The sequence below is a fragment of the Nylanderia fulva genome, unplaced genomic scaffold, assembly GCF_048542155.1.
Source record: "Nylanderia fulva isolate GAGA-0341 unplaced genomic scaffold, ASM4854215v1 Scaffold147, whole genome shotgun sequence".
Taxonomy (NCBI): Eukaryota; Metazoa; Arthropoda; class Insecta; order Hymenoptera; family Formicidae; genus Nylanderia; species Nylanderia fulva.
Window position 1 is genome coordinate 149,060 of NW_028189699.1, and position 13,441 is coordinate 162,500.

The window sequence follows — 13,441 nt, forward strand, 5'->3', positions numbered from 1 at the left end:
CATACCAGAAGAAACATTAGTTTTTCCTCAATAAATACAATTTTTCGTTTGGGTTATTTGTTTATAATCACAATCTTTCTTTGATGTATCAGTCTCATCATTGTTTCTATTTCGATCCATATGCTTTCTTACATTGCAATCTGATACTGAAATATGTAGAAATAGATAATTATACGGATACAATAGAGCCATAGTAATAGGAATACTTTATAATTTTAAAATGTATGTACATACCAGAAGATATTAAAATACTTTTTGAATGATTATTGTAGTTTTTCTTTTCTAAATCAATTTTGTTTGTATGGTTATTAGTACCATTTGTATCAATGTAATCTGTTGCTTTGTTGCTATCTACTATATAAAAAGATTAAGATTAATTGTTATATTATAGTATTTACAATATAATTATACTGAAAGATATATTTAATATTTTGAATCATGTAAAACAAGATAAGAGTGTTTCTTCATGATCAAAAGACACGGTAGTGTCTCGCGACCAGTTAAGGGCGTAGCCGAGACACCGTGTATCTTAACGCGAGTCGGACATTTGAGTCTATTATAAATTTCTAATCCTCAATAACGGCTGAAGCAATCGAGTTTATACTAGACTTAATCGATAGATTGAGTTCGAATTATATAATAAAAGTGTCTTTATTTCTGCTCTACGTGATTTGTAAGCAGAGATATATAAATGCAAAGTCGAAATCTGAAAAATTTCTTTTAAGAAACGTCCCCGTCATCATTATTATTATCATCATCGACCACGCATACATAGTAGTATCGTGCTACACGTATTCACACGTATACAACACATGCGCACACATATATCACACGTACACAACACATGCAATAGATGCATAGTATTGGAAATGTCCAGTTCTCACGTTTTACAACAGACGGCGATTTTAGTGACAGTTGTCACTATCGCACTTGTTTCCAGGTTATATGTCTCGTCGAACTGCATTATCTTACGCTAAAGTCAAGGTGAGCGATTAAAAATTTCCGATATTTCGTCTTTATTGCCGATTATAATCTCTTGATTATAATATTTTAATTTCTTCATTTTTGTTTTTCAGAATAACGTGATGTGAATGACGTATGGACGATGTAATTAATTTTGTTATATTATACAATTTATATATTTATCAATTCCTGCAAAATTATGTTCGCGAACCGAGAGCACAGAGTTCGGCTACGAACGAAATCAGCTGATATCGCTCGAAGGAGCGAAGGACATAGGAAGCGGAAAGAAGAAAAAACACAAACTAGGAAGCGAACGTGAGAGCGAGAGAGAAAGATCGAAGACGATCAGAATCGGGATCTGAGCGGGCCCGAGAGAGGAAGAGAGAGGAACACGACAATCGCTACAGAAATGGACAGGAAATCGGGAGAAAGAAAGGAACATTCAGAAACGTAATTTTCCTTTTGTTTGTCGTTAGATTACTAATTTATTTAGCACTGAGTCCTAATCTTTAATTTTAATATCGATTAGGAAAATATGACGACATTTGCAACTGTGGGTTTGTTACACTTTGAATTACGCGCTATAAGCAAAACCGCACAAGTAGATCACGTTTCGTCGATCGCGTATTTCAATTATTTCGATTAACTCTTATCGATGATTATTACGGTCAGATTCGCTTCGATTCTCGAAAAAGACTGACTCGTCGTTCGAACGAGCGCTGACGATTACCTCAATATTGAGAAGGGAGAATACAATAGAAGGACCTGTCTTTTGAAACGGTGACACAAACAAGTAATAAACGAAGAAAATACAAAACAAGTCATCAGCGAAGAAGATACAATATCGGACATGACTTGATATAAAAATAACGGACATAATATTGACAAATTATTTGTTCCATCCTGAACACTGCAATATGATTTATTAATGATATCTTTATGCATAAAGTTTCATAAAACGGTATGTTTTTTATAAATACATAATTTTTATAATTTTTTTTCATATGACACGTTCGCACATAAAATATCAAATTGCTAGAGATGATGTAGAAACATCAGAATATTTGCCGCAAAATGTTTCAGATTTCCAAAATGTAATAAAGCCAGAAGCCACATTTTGGAGGAAAGCATACCAAGTGTGTTTATTGATCTCTGCTTACTTTATTTTATCAATAGGCCTTACATTTTATAATCCATGGCTGTATAATACGTATGTGAGTAATTACATGTACAACTAATTAATAACTTGCTTTTATTTATTATTATTTAGTTATATACAACTTAAAATTATTTAATTATTATAAAAAATATTGCTTTATAAAAATAAATTCTTTCTACATATTTAAGAAAACATATAAGTTTATTAATAATTGTTATAATATTTTTAGGGATTTAATTTTTCACTTGGAGTAGTAGTTTGCCATTTGACTATAAAGTTTATACTATCCGCATTAATACGCTGCATCAAAAGATGTTGCACTGGCAGACGGATAAATTTACCATGGCAAAATATAATTTATTCGTTAATGATACCTGGCATGGACAGCGGTGTGTGGATATTGGTTTATCCAATTGGGCACTTTCATTAATTTCAATATCTTTGTAAGTATAAATAATATTATAATGGCAATTATATAATAAAACAAAGTGTTCATTATTATCAGGAGACGCGGTAGCGTCTCGCTAAGTTATATCTTTCATTCGTCAAATTAAAATACAATCTACAAAAAAACAAAAAAAAATATCGAAAGATATCGAAAAGATAGCGAAAATATCGAAACAATAGCGAAAATTATCCGTAGTACGCTACTGTGTATCCTTTACCGGACGTAACACGATTTTCGTAACCTTGAAAACAAAAATTTGAAATATTTCATGAACGGAAACATATTTTTCAAAAGATGACCATATCAATCGAAAGCGCGATTTTTTCCAAGTAAAATGAGACCTTAACGAACTTGATAGCTCTATTGGTTGCGGAGATATGAATTTTTCAAGTTATTTTTTGGTCGAAAAAGTGTCACTTTTTTTTAAGATACGGCGTCGTACTTGTTCCGATCACTTATCCCGACAAAGTGATTTTGTCCGAAGCTGCTTTACCTTATCCGCGGTCACCCATCCTAGTATAGTGACATTTTCCTCAGTTGCTTAACCTTTTTAGCAACCAAACGAAAAATAAATTCTCGCTCCCTCTCACTCTCTCCCGCTTTCTATCGCTCCCTATCGCTCTCTCTCGCTCTCTCTCGCTCTCTCTCGTTCCCTCTTGCTCTCTCCCGCTCTCTCGCGTTCTCTCGCTCTCTCCCGCTTTCTCTCGCGTTCTCTCGTGCTCTCCCGATCTCTCTCTCGCGTTCTCTCGCTCTCTCTCGTCTTCTCTGTGTATCAAAGGAAGGATCGCAGATAAGCTACAGTGAAGCGGTTAAAGGGAAGAAGAAAGAAAACGTTATAATTGTTAAGCCGAAAATGCAACAAGAGAGTGAAGCCACTAAAAAATTGATAAAAGAAAAGGTGGATATTAAGAGTATGGCTATGGGAATAACGAAATTAAGGAAAGATAGCAAGGGAACAGTGATCAAGGGTTGTGAAACCGGCGAGGAGGTGAAAAAATTGAAGGAGACAGTTCAAGCTAAGCTGGGAGAAAATTATAAAGTGATAGAGTCGCCTCAATCAAAACCAAAGATAAAAATTATTAATATAGGTGTAGAAGAGATGAAATTAGATGATAATGAACTTATAAATACGATAAAGATGCAGAATAAAATAGATACAGCAAATATGCGAATTGTGAAGAGAATGATCAAAGAAAGGAGAAATAATCAATCTGAAAGAAAAGGAAATGAAGAAGGGTCAATAATAATAGAAGCAGATGAAGAGACACATGAGCTGATATTGAAGAAAGGAAAGCTAAGTGTAGGATGGAAGAAGTGTCCTGTATTTAATCACATCAATGTTAAAAGATGTTTCAAATGCTGGGGATATTATCATATTGCAAAAAATTGTACGCGAGAGGAAGCATGCTATAAATGTGCAGGAAGTCATAACTCGCGTGATTGTACAGCGACAAAGAAGAAATGTGTGAATTGTATGTTCAAAAATCGAACATACAATCTGAATATAAGCGATGACCATGACGCCCTTAGTCCGGAATGTCCGACCTTTAAGAGGGCGCTACGGGAGGAGAAGAGGAGAGCAGGCTGGGAGGACGCTAAATAGCAACCACAGGAAGAAGCGGAGATAATACTATATACAAATGCGCAAAGTTTAATTGCGCACAGAGATGAGATACAACATCAGATCATGAAGAAAATAAATCTTGCGTTCTTAGCATTATCGGAGACCAGAGTGACTGAGGATATCGAAGACAGTGAAGTGAACGTTCCGGGTTATAGTATAGTTAGATGTAATGCTGAGAATAGGAATACGGGAGGAGTTATTTTATACGTTAGAAGCGATATTAAATATGAAATAGTATTAGAGGGAAAAAAAAAATTAGAATCGAATTGTTGGTGTGTTGCGGTAGAAGTAAAAGATAAATTATATAAAGGAGTGATAATGCTAATATATCACTCACCGAGCGCATCGCACGGAGATTTCTTGAGATTTTTCGAGGATATAGTAGAAGAGTTTATAATAAAGGGAGAATGCATGGTAATAGGAGATTTTAATATAGATCTTATGAGAGATTCGTTTTATGCGAATAAACTGCAAACGACAATGCTAAGCTTAGGTATGAAACAATATGTTAACGAACCGACGAGAATTACGAAAGACAGTCAGACAATTATAGATTTGATCTTCGCTAATAATAATAAAATAGTACAGGTAATTCATGAACCTAAAATTACGGATCACGCGTGGCTGAAAGTTGAGCTGAGTGTTAGTAAAACTGAAAGTAAATATAGAGAATTTAGTGCTAGGAATTATAAAGAGTTTGATGAAAATAAATTTGCTATATTAGTGAAAAATAAATTACAAGAAAGCCAGGAATGTCAGTGTAAATGTATGGGTGTCAGTGAGAGGGCGAAAAAACTTGTCGATAGTATAGTGGGTGCGTTAGATGTAATGGCGCCGAGGAAAAAATTTAGAATTCCGAAAGTTTGGGAAGGGAAGAAATGGTTTTCAGACGAAATAAGAGAGGCTGCGGTTAGAAGGGAAAAGGCATATAGAAGAGCATTGTATGACGATACCGAACAAAATTGGTCGCAGTATAAAATTGAAAGAAATACAGTAGTAAAATTAATTAGGGAGAAGAAAAAAGAATATTATGAAAATATGATAGATCTTAATAAAGAAAATCCTACGTCTATGTGGAAAACCTTGAAAGAAATAATTAGAGGCGAGCCAGTAGGCATAAAAGAAGTAGGAAATATAGATTTTGAAATTTTAGGCGATTTCGAAGAGTGCAATATAGCTGATAAATTTAATTTATATTATATACAAAGTATTAATAGTATAATAAACTCTATAAAGGTCGTTAGATCCGGTGATATAATCGAACATTGGATGAATATAAATAAGAAAATTATTTATATTATCGAAAATAAAGGATTTATGGAAAATTTCGTGACTATTAAACTAGAGCAGTTAGAAAAAATTGTTATGGGATTGCCGAAAAAGAAAGGTACGGAAGAGGGAATAACTAGCGATATATTGAGGACAACTTTTTCTGTAATAAAAGAGGAATTTGCAAATATAATAAACAATTCTTTAAGAGAAGGTCTCTGTCCGGATGGTTGGAAAACCTCTACGATAATACCGATTCCAAAGATAGATAAAGCGAAAAAAGCGAGCGAATATAGGCCTATAAATATGTTACCAATATTTGAGAAAGTGTTAGAATTAGTAGTAAAAGAACAACTTGAAATGTATTTGGAAACTAACGATATTATAACAGAACATCAGTCGGGGTTTAGAAAATATTACTCGTGTGAAACAGCGATTCAAACTGTCATTGACGAATGGAAATTAATAGTAAGCGAAGGAAAAATGGTAGGTGTAATTTTCATGGATCTTAAGAGAGCGTTTGAAACAATAGACAGAGAAAGATTATTAGGAAAAATGTATTATTATGGAATTAGAGGAATGGCCTTAGAATGGTTCAAATCATATTTAAATAATAGGAAACAGCAAGTGCGTTTCAATCATACATGATCTAAATTATTGACAACAGAATACGGAGTGCCACAAGGCTCGGTACTAGGACCTTTACTATTTATAATATATATAAATGATATAATCGAAGGCTGTCCAGAAGGGTGCAATATAAAAATGTTTGCAGACGACACGCTTATATACGTAAGTGGAGAAAGTAGCACGGATATAGAGATAAAATTGAACACGGCTTTTAATATAATCGAACGTTGGATGAATATAAATAAGTTAAAAATGAATGCAAGTGAAACGAAGTATATGATAGTTAGAAGTATTCGAAAAGAATTGAGAGGTAATACTATTTTGAAATGTCTGGACGGAATTGAAATAGAGCGTGTAGAGACTATGAAATATCTAGGTATAATTATCGATGACAGACTTCGATTTCAAGATCACTGTGATTATATGTTAAAGAAAATAGGTAAAAAAACGAGTTTCTTAAATAGAGTAGGTAATTACATATCAGTGTATACTAGATGCATTATATATAAGACAATCATAGCTCCTCATTTTGAGTATTGCGCGACGATATTAATAGGCATGGGGGAGACGCAGATAACCCAACTGCAGAAGGTACAAAACAGAGCTATGAGGATAATACTTCAATGTGATAGATACACCAAAGTGGAAGACATGCTAGAGGCGTTGCAATTTATGTCAGTAAGACAAAGATTACAATATAATATATGTATATTTATTTTCAAGATATTGAATAACCTGTTACCAATTCAGTTAAGAGATAAGTTACAAATAGTAGGGAACAAATGCGATAGGGAAACAAGACAAGCGGGTAATATTGAAATTCAATTTCGAAAAACAAGGAGTGCACAGAAAAGTTTGTTTTATGAAGGAAGTATATTGTATAACGTCCTGCCAGTAGAAATTAAAACTTGCGATAAGCTCGAATTATTTAAAAGAAGATTAAAAGCGCATATCTTACATATGTAAATGTTAAATGTAAATGTTAAACTGTATAAGAAAATAGCTGAGAAAGCTAAATAAAAGCTCATCAATCAATCAATCAATCTCTCGCTTTCTCTCGCTCTCTTCCGCTCTATCTCGCTTTCTCCCGCTCTCTATCGCTCTCTCTCGCTCTCTCTCGCCCTCTCTCGCTCTCTTTCGCTCTCTCTTGCTCTCTCCCGCTCTCTCTTGGTTTTTTTCGCTTTCTCTCGCTTCCTCCCACTTTCTCTCGCGTTTTCTCGTTCTCTCCCGCTCTCTCTCGTTCTCTCTCGCTTTCTCTCGCTCTCTTCCGCTCTATCTCGCTTTCTCCCGCTCTCTATCGCTCTCTCTCGCTCTCTCTCGCCCTCTCTCGCTCTCTTTCGCTCTCTCTTGCTCTCTCCCGCTCTCTCTTGGTTTTTTTCGCTTTCTCTCGCTTCCTCCCACTTTCTCTCGCGTTCTCTTGCTCTCTCCCGCTCTCTCTCGCGTTCTCTCGCTCTCTCCCGCTCTCTCGCGTTCTCTCGCTCTCTCCCGCTCTCTCTCGCGTTCTCTCGCTCTCTCCCGCTTTCTCTCGCGTTCTCTCGCTCTCTCCAGCTCTCTCTCGCGTTCTCTCGCTCTCTCCCGCTCTCTCTCGCGTTCTCTCGCTCTCTCTCTCTCTCTGAAGTGGAGAAGACGTGTGTCACATCGCTCCGTCAAAATACTGAGTTTTCACCGGTAAACAGTGGAAAAGAAGTATAATAAGTTATTCAAGTTACGCTGCCATAGAAAGGGGATAGCTATGAAAGTTATCTAGCCGGGATATGGCGATCTGTGACTGTGAGCAGTGAATTTATTCTTCGGGACATTGAAGTCTCGTAAGACAAGTAGACATTATACGTGGACACAATAGTGCTGACGTGTGAAAGTGGATCACAGGTGAGTGATCGATTAGGCTGATATTAGCGGTTTCGGCCGGTAATTATCGGCATTGACGATGAATATGCAGAGTATCGATGCTCGGCATGTAGGAAGGCAATAAAGAATAAAGTCGTCAAATGCAAAACTTGTATAAATAAGCTTTTTTATCATCCAGGATGTGTAATTAAGCATAAAATTCTGGACAGTAGACAAGAATTAGTGCCGTGTAAAGGCCCATTTGAGGAGTTTTTGATTGATAGTGAGAAAGAAACAAACATGAAGAAAGCGACGCCAACGGCAGGAAGAGATAGGACATCGTCTACAGGATCCGTGGGATCTGCAGGATCGTTCACAAGTAAAGGATCAGGCATTGATGTAAAAGTAGACTGGATCATAAAAACTGTAAAGGAAATAAAAAATGAAACAGCCTGTAAAAATGAAATTAAACTAATGATTAAAGAAGTAGTTCAAGAAGAATTAGTAAATGTTAAGCAAGAACTGGAAAACTTGAAGAAAATGATACAGGGAGTAACATGTGTATCAAAGGAAGAATCGCAGATAAGCTACAGTGAAGCGGTTAAAGGGAAGAAGAAAGAAAACGTTATAATTGTTAAGCCGAAAATGCAACAAGAGAGTGAAGCCACTAAAAAATTGATAAAAGAAAAGGTGGATATTAAGAGTATGGCTATGGGAATAACGAAATTAAGGAAAGATAGCAAGGGAACAGTGATCAAGGGTTGTGAAACCGGCGAGGAGGTGAAAAAATTGAAGGAGACAGTTCAAGCTAAGCTGGGAGAAAATTATAAAGTGATAGAGTCGCCTCAATCAAAACCAAAGATAAAAATTATTAATATAGGTGTAGAAGAGATGAAATTAGATGATAATGAACTTATAAATACGATAAAGATGCAGAATAAAATAGATACAGCAAATATGCGAATTGTGAAGAGTGATCAAAGAAAGGAGAAATAATCAATCTGAAAGAAAAGGAAATGAAGAAGGGTCAATAATAATAGAAGCAGATGAAGAGACACATGAGCTGATATTGAAGAAAGGAAAGCTAAGTGTAGGATGGAAGAAGTGTCCTGTATTTAATCACATCAATGTTAAAAGATGTTTCAAATGCTGGGGATATTATCATATTGCAAAAAATTGTATGCGAGAGGAAGCATGCTATAAATGTGCAGGAAGTCATAACTCGCGTGATTGTACAGCGACAAAGAAGAAATGTGTGAATTGTATGTTCAAAAATCGAACATACAATCTGAATATAAGCGATGACCATGACGCCCTTAGTCCGGAATGTCCGACCTTTAAGAGGGCGCTACGGGAGGAGAAGAGGAGAGCAGGCTGGGAGGACGCTAAATAGCAACCACAGGAAGAAGCGGAGATAATACTATATACAAATGCGCAAAGTTTAATTGCGCACAGAGATGAGATACAACATCAGATCATGAAGAAAATAAATCCTGCGTTCTTAGCATTATCGGAGACCAGAGTGACTGAGGATATCGAAGACAGTGAAGTGAACGTTCCGGGTTATAGTATAGTTAGGTGTAATGCTGAGAATAGGAATACGGGAGGAGTTATTTTATACGTTAGAAGCAATATTAAATATGAGATAGTATTAGAGGAAAAAAAAAATTAGAATCGAATTGTTGGTGTGTTGCGGTAGAAGTAAAAGATAAATTATATAAAGGAGTGATAATGGTAATATATCACTCACCGAGCGCATCGCACGGAGATTTCTTGAGATTTTTCGAGGATATAGTAGAAGAGTTTATAATAAAGGGAGAGAGATAAGTTACAAATAGTAGGGAACGAATGCGATAGGGAAACAAGACAAGCGGGTAATATCGAAATTCAATTTCGAAAAACAAGGAGTGCACAGAAAAGTTTGTTTTATGAAGGAAGTATATTCTATAACGTCCTGCCAGTAGAAATTAAAACTTGCGATAGGCTCGAATTATTTAAAAGAAGATTAAAAGCGCATATCTTACATATGTAAATGTTAAACTGTATAAGAAAATAGCTGAGAAAGCTAAATAAAAGCTCATCAATCAATCAATCCCGCTCTCTCTCGCGTTCTCTCGCTCTCTCCCGCTCTCTCTCTCGCGTTCTCTTGCTCTCTCTCGTCTTCTCTCGCTCTTTCTCGATTTTTTTCGCTCTTTCTCGCTTTCTCTCGCTGTTTCTCGCCTTCTTTTGTTCTCTCCCGCTCTCTCTCGCTCTCTCCCGCCTTCTTTCGCTCTCTATCGCTCTCTCTCGCTCTCTCCCGCTCTCTCTCGCTCCCTCTTGCTCTCTCCTGCTATCTCTCGCTCTCTCTTGCTCCCTCTTGCTCCTTCTTGCTCTCTCCCGCTCTCTCTTTTGGGTCCTCTCGCTCTCTCTCGTCTTCTCTCTCTCTCTCGTTTTTTTTCGCTCTCTCTCTCGCTTTCTCTTGCTGTTTCTCGCCTTCTCTCGTTCTCTCCCGCTCTCTGTCGCTCTCTCGCCCTCTCTCGCTCTTTTTCGCTCTTTCTTGCTCTCTCCCGCTCTCTCTCGCGTTCTCTCGCTCTCTCTAGTTTTCTCTCGCTCTCTCTCGGTTTTTTTCGCTTTCTTTCGCTTTTTCTCGCTGTTTCTCGCCTTCTCTCGTTCTCTCACGCTCTCTCTCGCTCTCTCCCGCTCTCTATTGCATTCTCTCGCTCTCTCTTGCTCTCTGCCGTTCTCTCTCGCTTTTTCTCATCCACTCTCGCCTTCTCTCATTTTTTCTCGTCTTCTATTGCTTTCTCTCGTTCTTTCTCGTGTCCTCTTGCTCTCTTTCTCTCACTCTCTCTCTCTCTCTCTCTGTCTCTCTCTCTCTCTCTCTTTCGCCTTTCCTTGCTCTCTTTCGCTCTCTTTTGCTTTCTGTCGCTTTTTCTTGTTCTCTCTTGCTCTCTCTCTCGCCTTTACTTGCTCTCTCGTGTGTGAAGATGAGAAAGAGCAAAAAGGATAGAAAAAAGCGAGAGAAGGCGAGACAGAGAATGGGGAAGAGAGAAATTGCGAGAGGTAGCAAGAGAGAGCGAAAGAGAGCGAGATAGTACAAAAAGAACGAGAAAAGGCGAGAAACGGGGAGAAAAAGGGAGAGCGAGAGAGAGAGAGAGAGAGAGAGAGAGAGAGAGAGAGAGAGAGAAAGAAAGGGAGCGTAAGAGGGCAAGAGAGGGCGTAAGAGAGCGTGAGAGTAGACGAGAAAATGCAAGAGAAAACGTGAAAGAGCGAGAGAGAGAGCAAGGAAAAGCGAGAAAAACCGAAAGAGAACGAGAGAGAGCGAGAGAAAGTGATAGAAGGCGAGAGAGAGTGAGAGAAAACGAGAGAAGGCGTGAGAGAACGTGAGAGAGCGAGAGAGAGCGAAAGAGAACGAGAAAAGCCGGGAGATAATGACAGAGTGAGAAAAAGCGAGAAAAAGCGAGAGAAGGCAAAAGAGAGTGAGAGAAGACGAGAGAGAGCGAGAGATGGCGAAGGAGAACAAGAGAGAGAGAAAGGAAAAAGGAGGGAGAGAGAGAGAGGGAGAGGAGGGTGAGAGAGGGTGTGGGGTGCGTAAGAGGGCAAGAGAAGGCCAAAGTGAGTGAGAGAGAGCGAATGAAGGCAAGAAAGAACGAAAGAGAACGACAGAAAGCGAGAGAGAGCAAGAGATGGCAAGGTAGAGCGAGAAAGAGAGAGGGAAAGAAAGAGGGGGAGAGAGAGCGAGAGAGTGCGTGAGAGGACGAAAGAAAACGAGAGAGAGCGTAAGAGGACGATAGAAAACGAGAGAAATCGTGAGAGAGCGATAGAAAGCGATAGAGAGCGAGAGAAAGAAAAAGAGTAGGTTTGAAAAGATTTTACATATGTAAACTTCGATATATATTATATACATATATGTATTATTTATGTATATTTGTTTGTATACACACACACATATACGTATGTAATATAGACGCACATGCATATTTTCACGGGTACACAATGCATTTCATATACAATATATATGCTTCATTGTACTAAACAACTAAAAACATAAAGATTTTTATATGTATAAACATGCGTATGTACAATGCATTCCATACATGTTGTACTAAACAGTACAAAAACGTAAAGAGTTTATGTTTGTATATACGCATATACAACGCATTCCATACATGTCATATGTACTAATCAAAACAAAAACATAAAGTAAATAATAATCCTTAAGGTTGCCAGTAATAATTAATAAAAAACCACTCCTCAATGTTTAAAGTTGACCAGACTGGCAATAATTTATTATAAATAATTATTTGAAATACAACGTTTCGGCTGTCATTGCAGCCCTTTTCAAGTACATCTATAAAAAGTTCCATCAAAATAATTATAATTTAATACACTTATTCGCAACAATTAATTATACATTTAAAAACAAAAATGTGTTACATACCAAATTTAAAACAGTAAATCAACTTCTATGCAAACTACCGACAATGTTAACGCTTGTTTTGATGAACAATGCAAGACTGACAGAAGTAAGCACATATTAAATAGATGTTAACTGTTCGCAAGAATCTTAGTCACTAAGCGTTAAGAAGATAGAGACGAAACTAAATGTGTCTTTCGTAATTTAAATCGTCATAATAAAGTCAAATAAATAAAAATAAATAAATAGGTGGATATAAAAATAAAAATAAAATTAAAAGTAAAAATAAATATAAAACGACTTAAATAACGTCAAGAACACGATCATAAATCCCACTGAAATTCTCCGTATCTTTCTGTAAATTAATACTTTTTCCTTGTTTTTTATGTAAAACATTTCTGCAATTTCTCTTTTTCTTGTCTGTTTTTCCTCATGCAGAATCACCGGAGAATCCCAACGGAACTCATGATCGTTGCAAGTCCGATGTAAACTAACGACAGAATGCAATGTCTTGTCTTTTTTTATGTTATTTCTATGTTCTTTAATGCGCGTTTCTAAATGTCTCTTTGTCTGTCCTATATAAGCCGAATCGCAATTCGCACAATCAATTTTATAAACAACATCAGTTCTTTTTAAGTTTTCGATCCCATCTTTACCTCTTTTTATCAACGTGTCCAATTTTTTTGGGACAGTATACAAAGCATCAATTCCACTTTTATTGATGCAACGCGTAATATTCTCGCTAAGATCTTTAATGTAAGGTAACACAATGCAATTACGCGTATCAAATTTATTTCGATTGGGCGAGTTAAGATTACCGCCAAATTTAATCGCTCGAAGTCTTTTATTGATGTTTTTGTTTATAATTGTTAACGGGTAACAATTATTAATAAGGATTCTTTTGATTAAATTAATATTTTCTTCATGAAAAATAGGGTCAGCGAGTAAAATAGCCCTATCAACTAGGCTTGTAATCACGCTAATTTTATATCTCATAGGATGATTTGACAGAAAATTAATATAGCGGCCTGAAAACGTAGGCTTTCGGTATCAATTAGTCGTCAATCTACCACCAATACGTATAACGTTCGTATCCAAAAAACTCAGAGAACAATTTTTCTCTAG

General features: G+C 36.7%; 1 protein-coding gene across 1 annotated transcript; it reads left to right on the forward strand.

Annotated features, from left to right (window-relative positions):
* Window positions 1-6,651: 6,651 nt before the first annotated feature.
* LOC146724142 (uncharacterized) lies at window positions 6,652-9,488 on the forward strand. Its single transcript, XM_085480392.1, is given in 3 exon segments — window positions 6,652-6,771; window positions 7,990-8,892; window positions 8,894-9,488. Coding segments are annotated over 3 exon segments (1,443 nt in total). The 3' UTR covers window positions 9,314-9,488.
* Window positions 9,489-13,441: the final 3,953 nt, after the last annotated feature.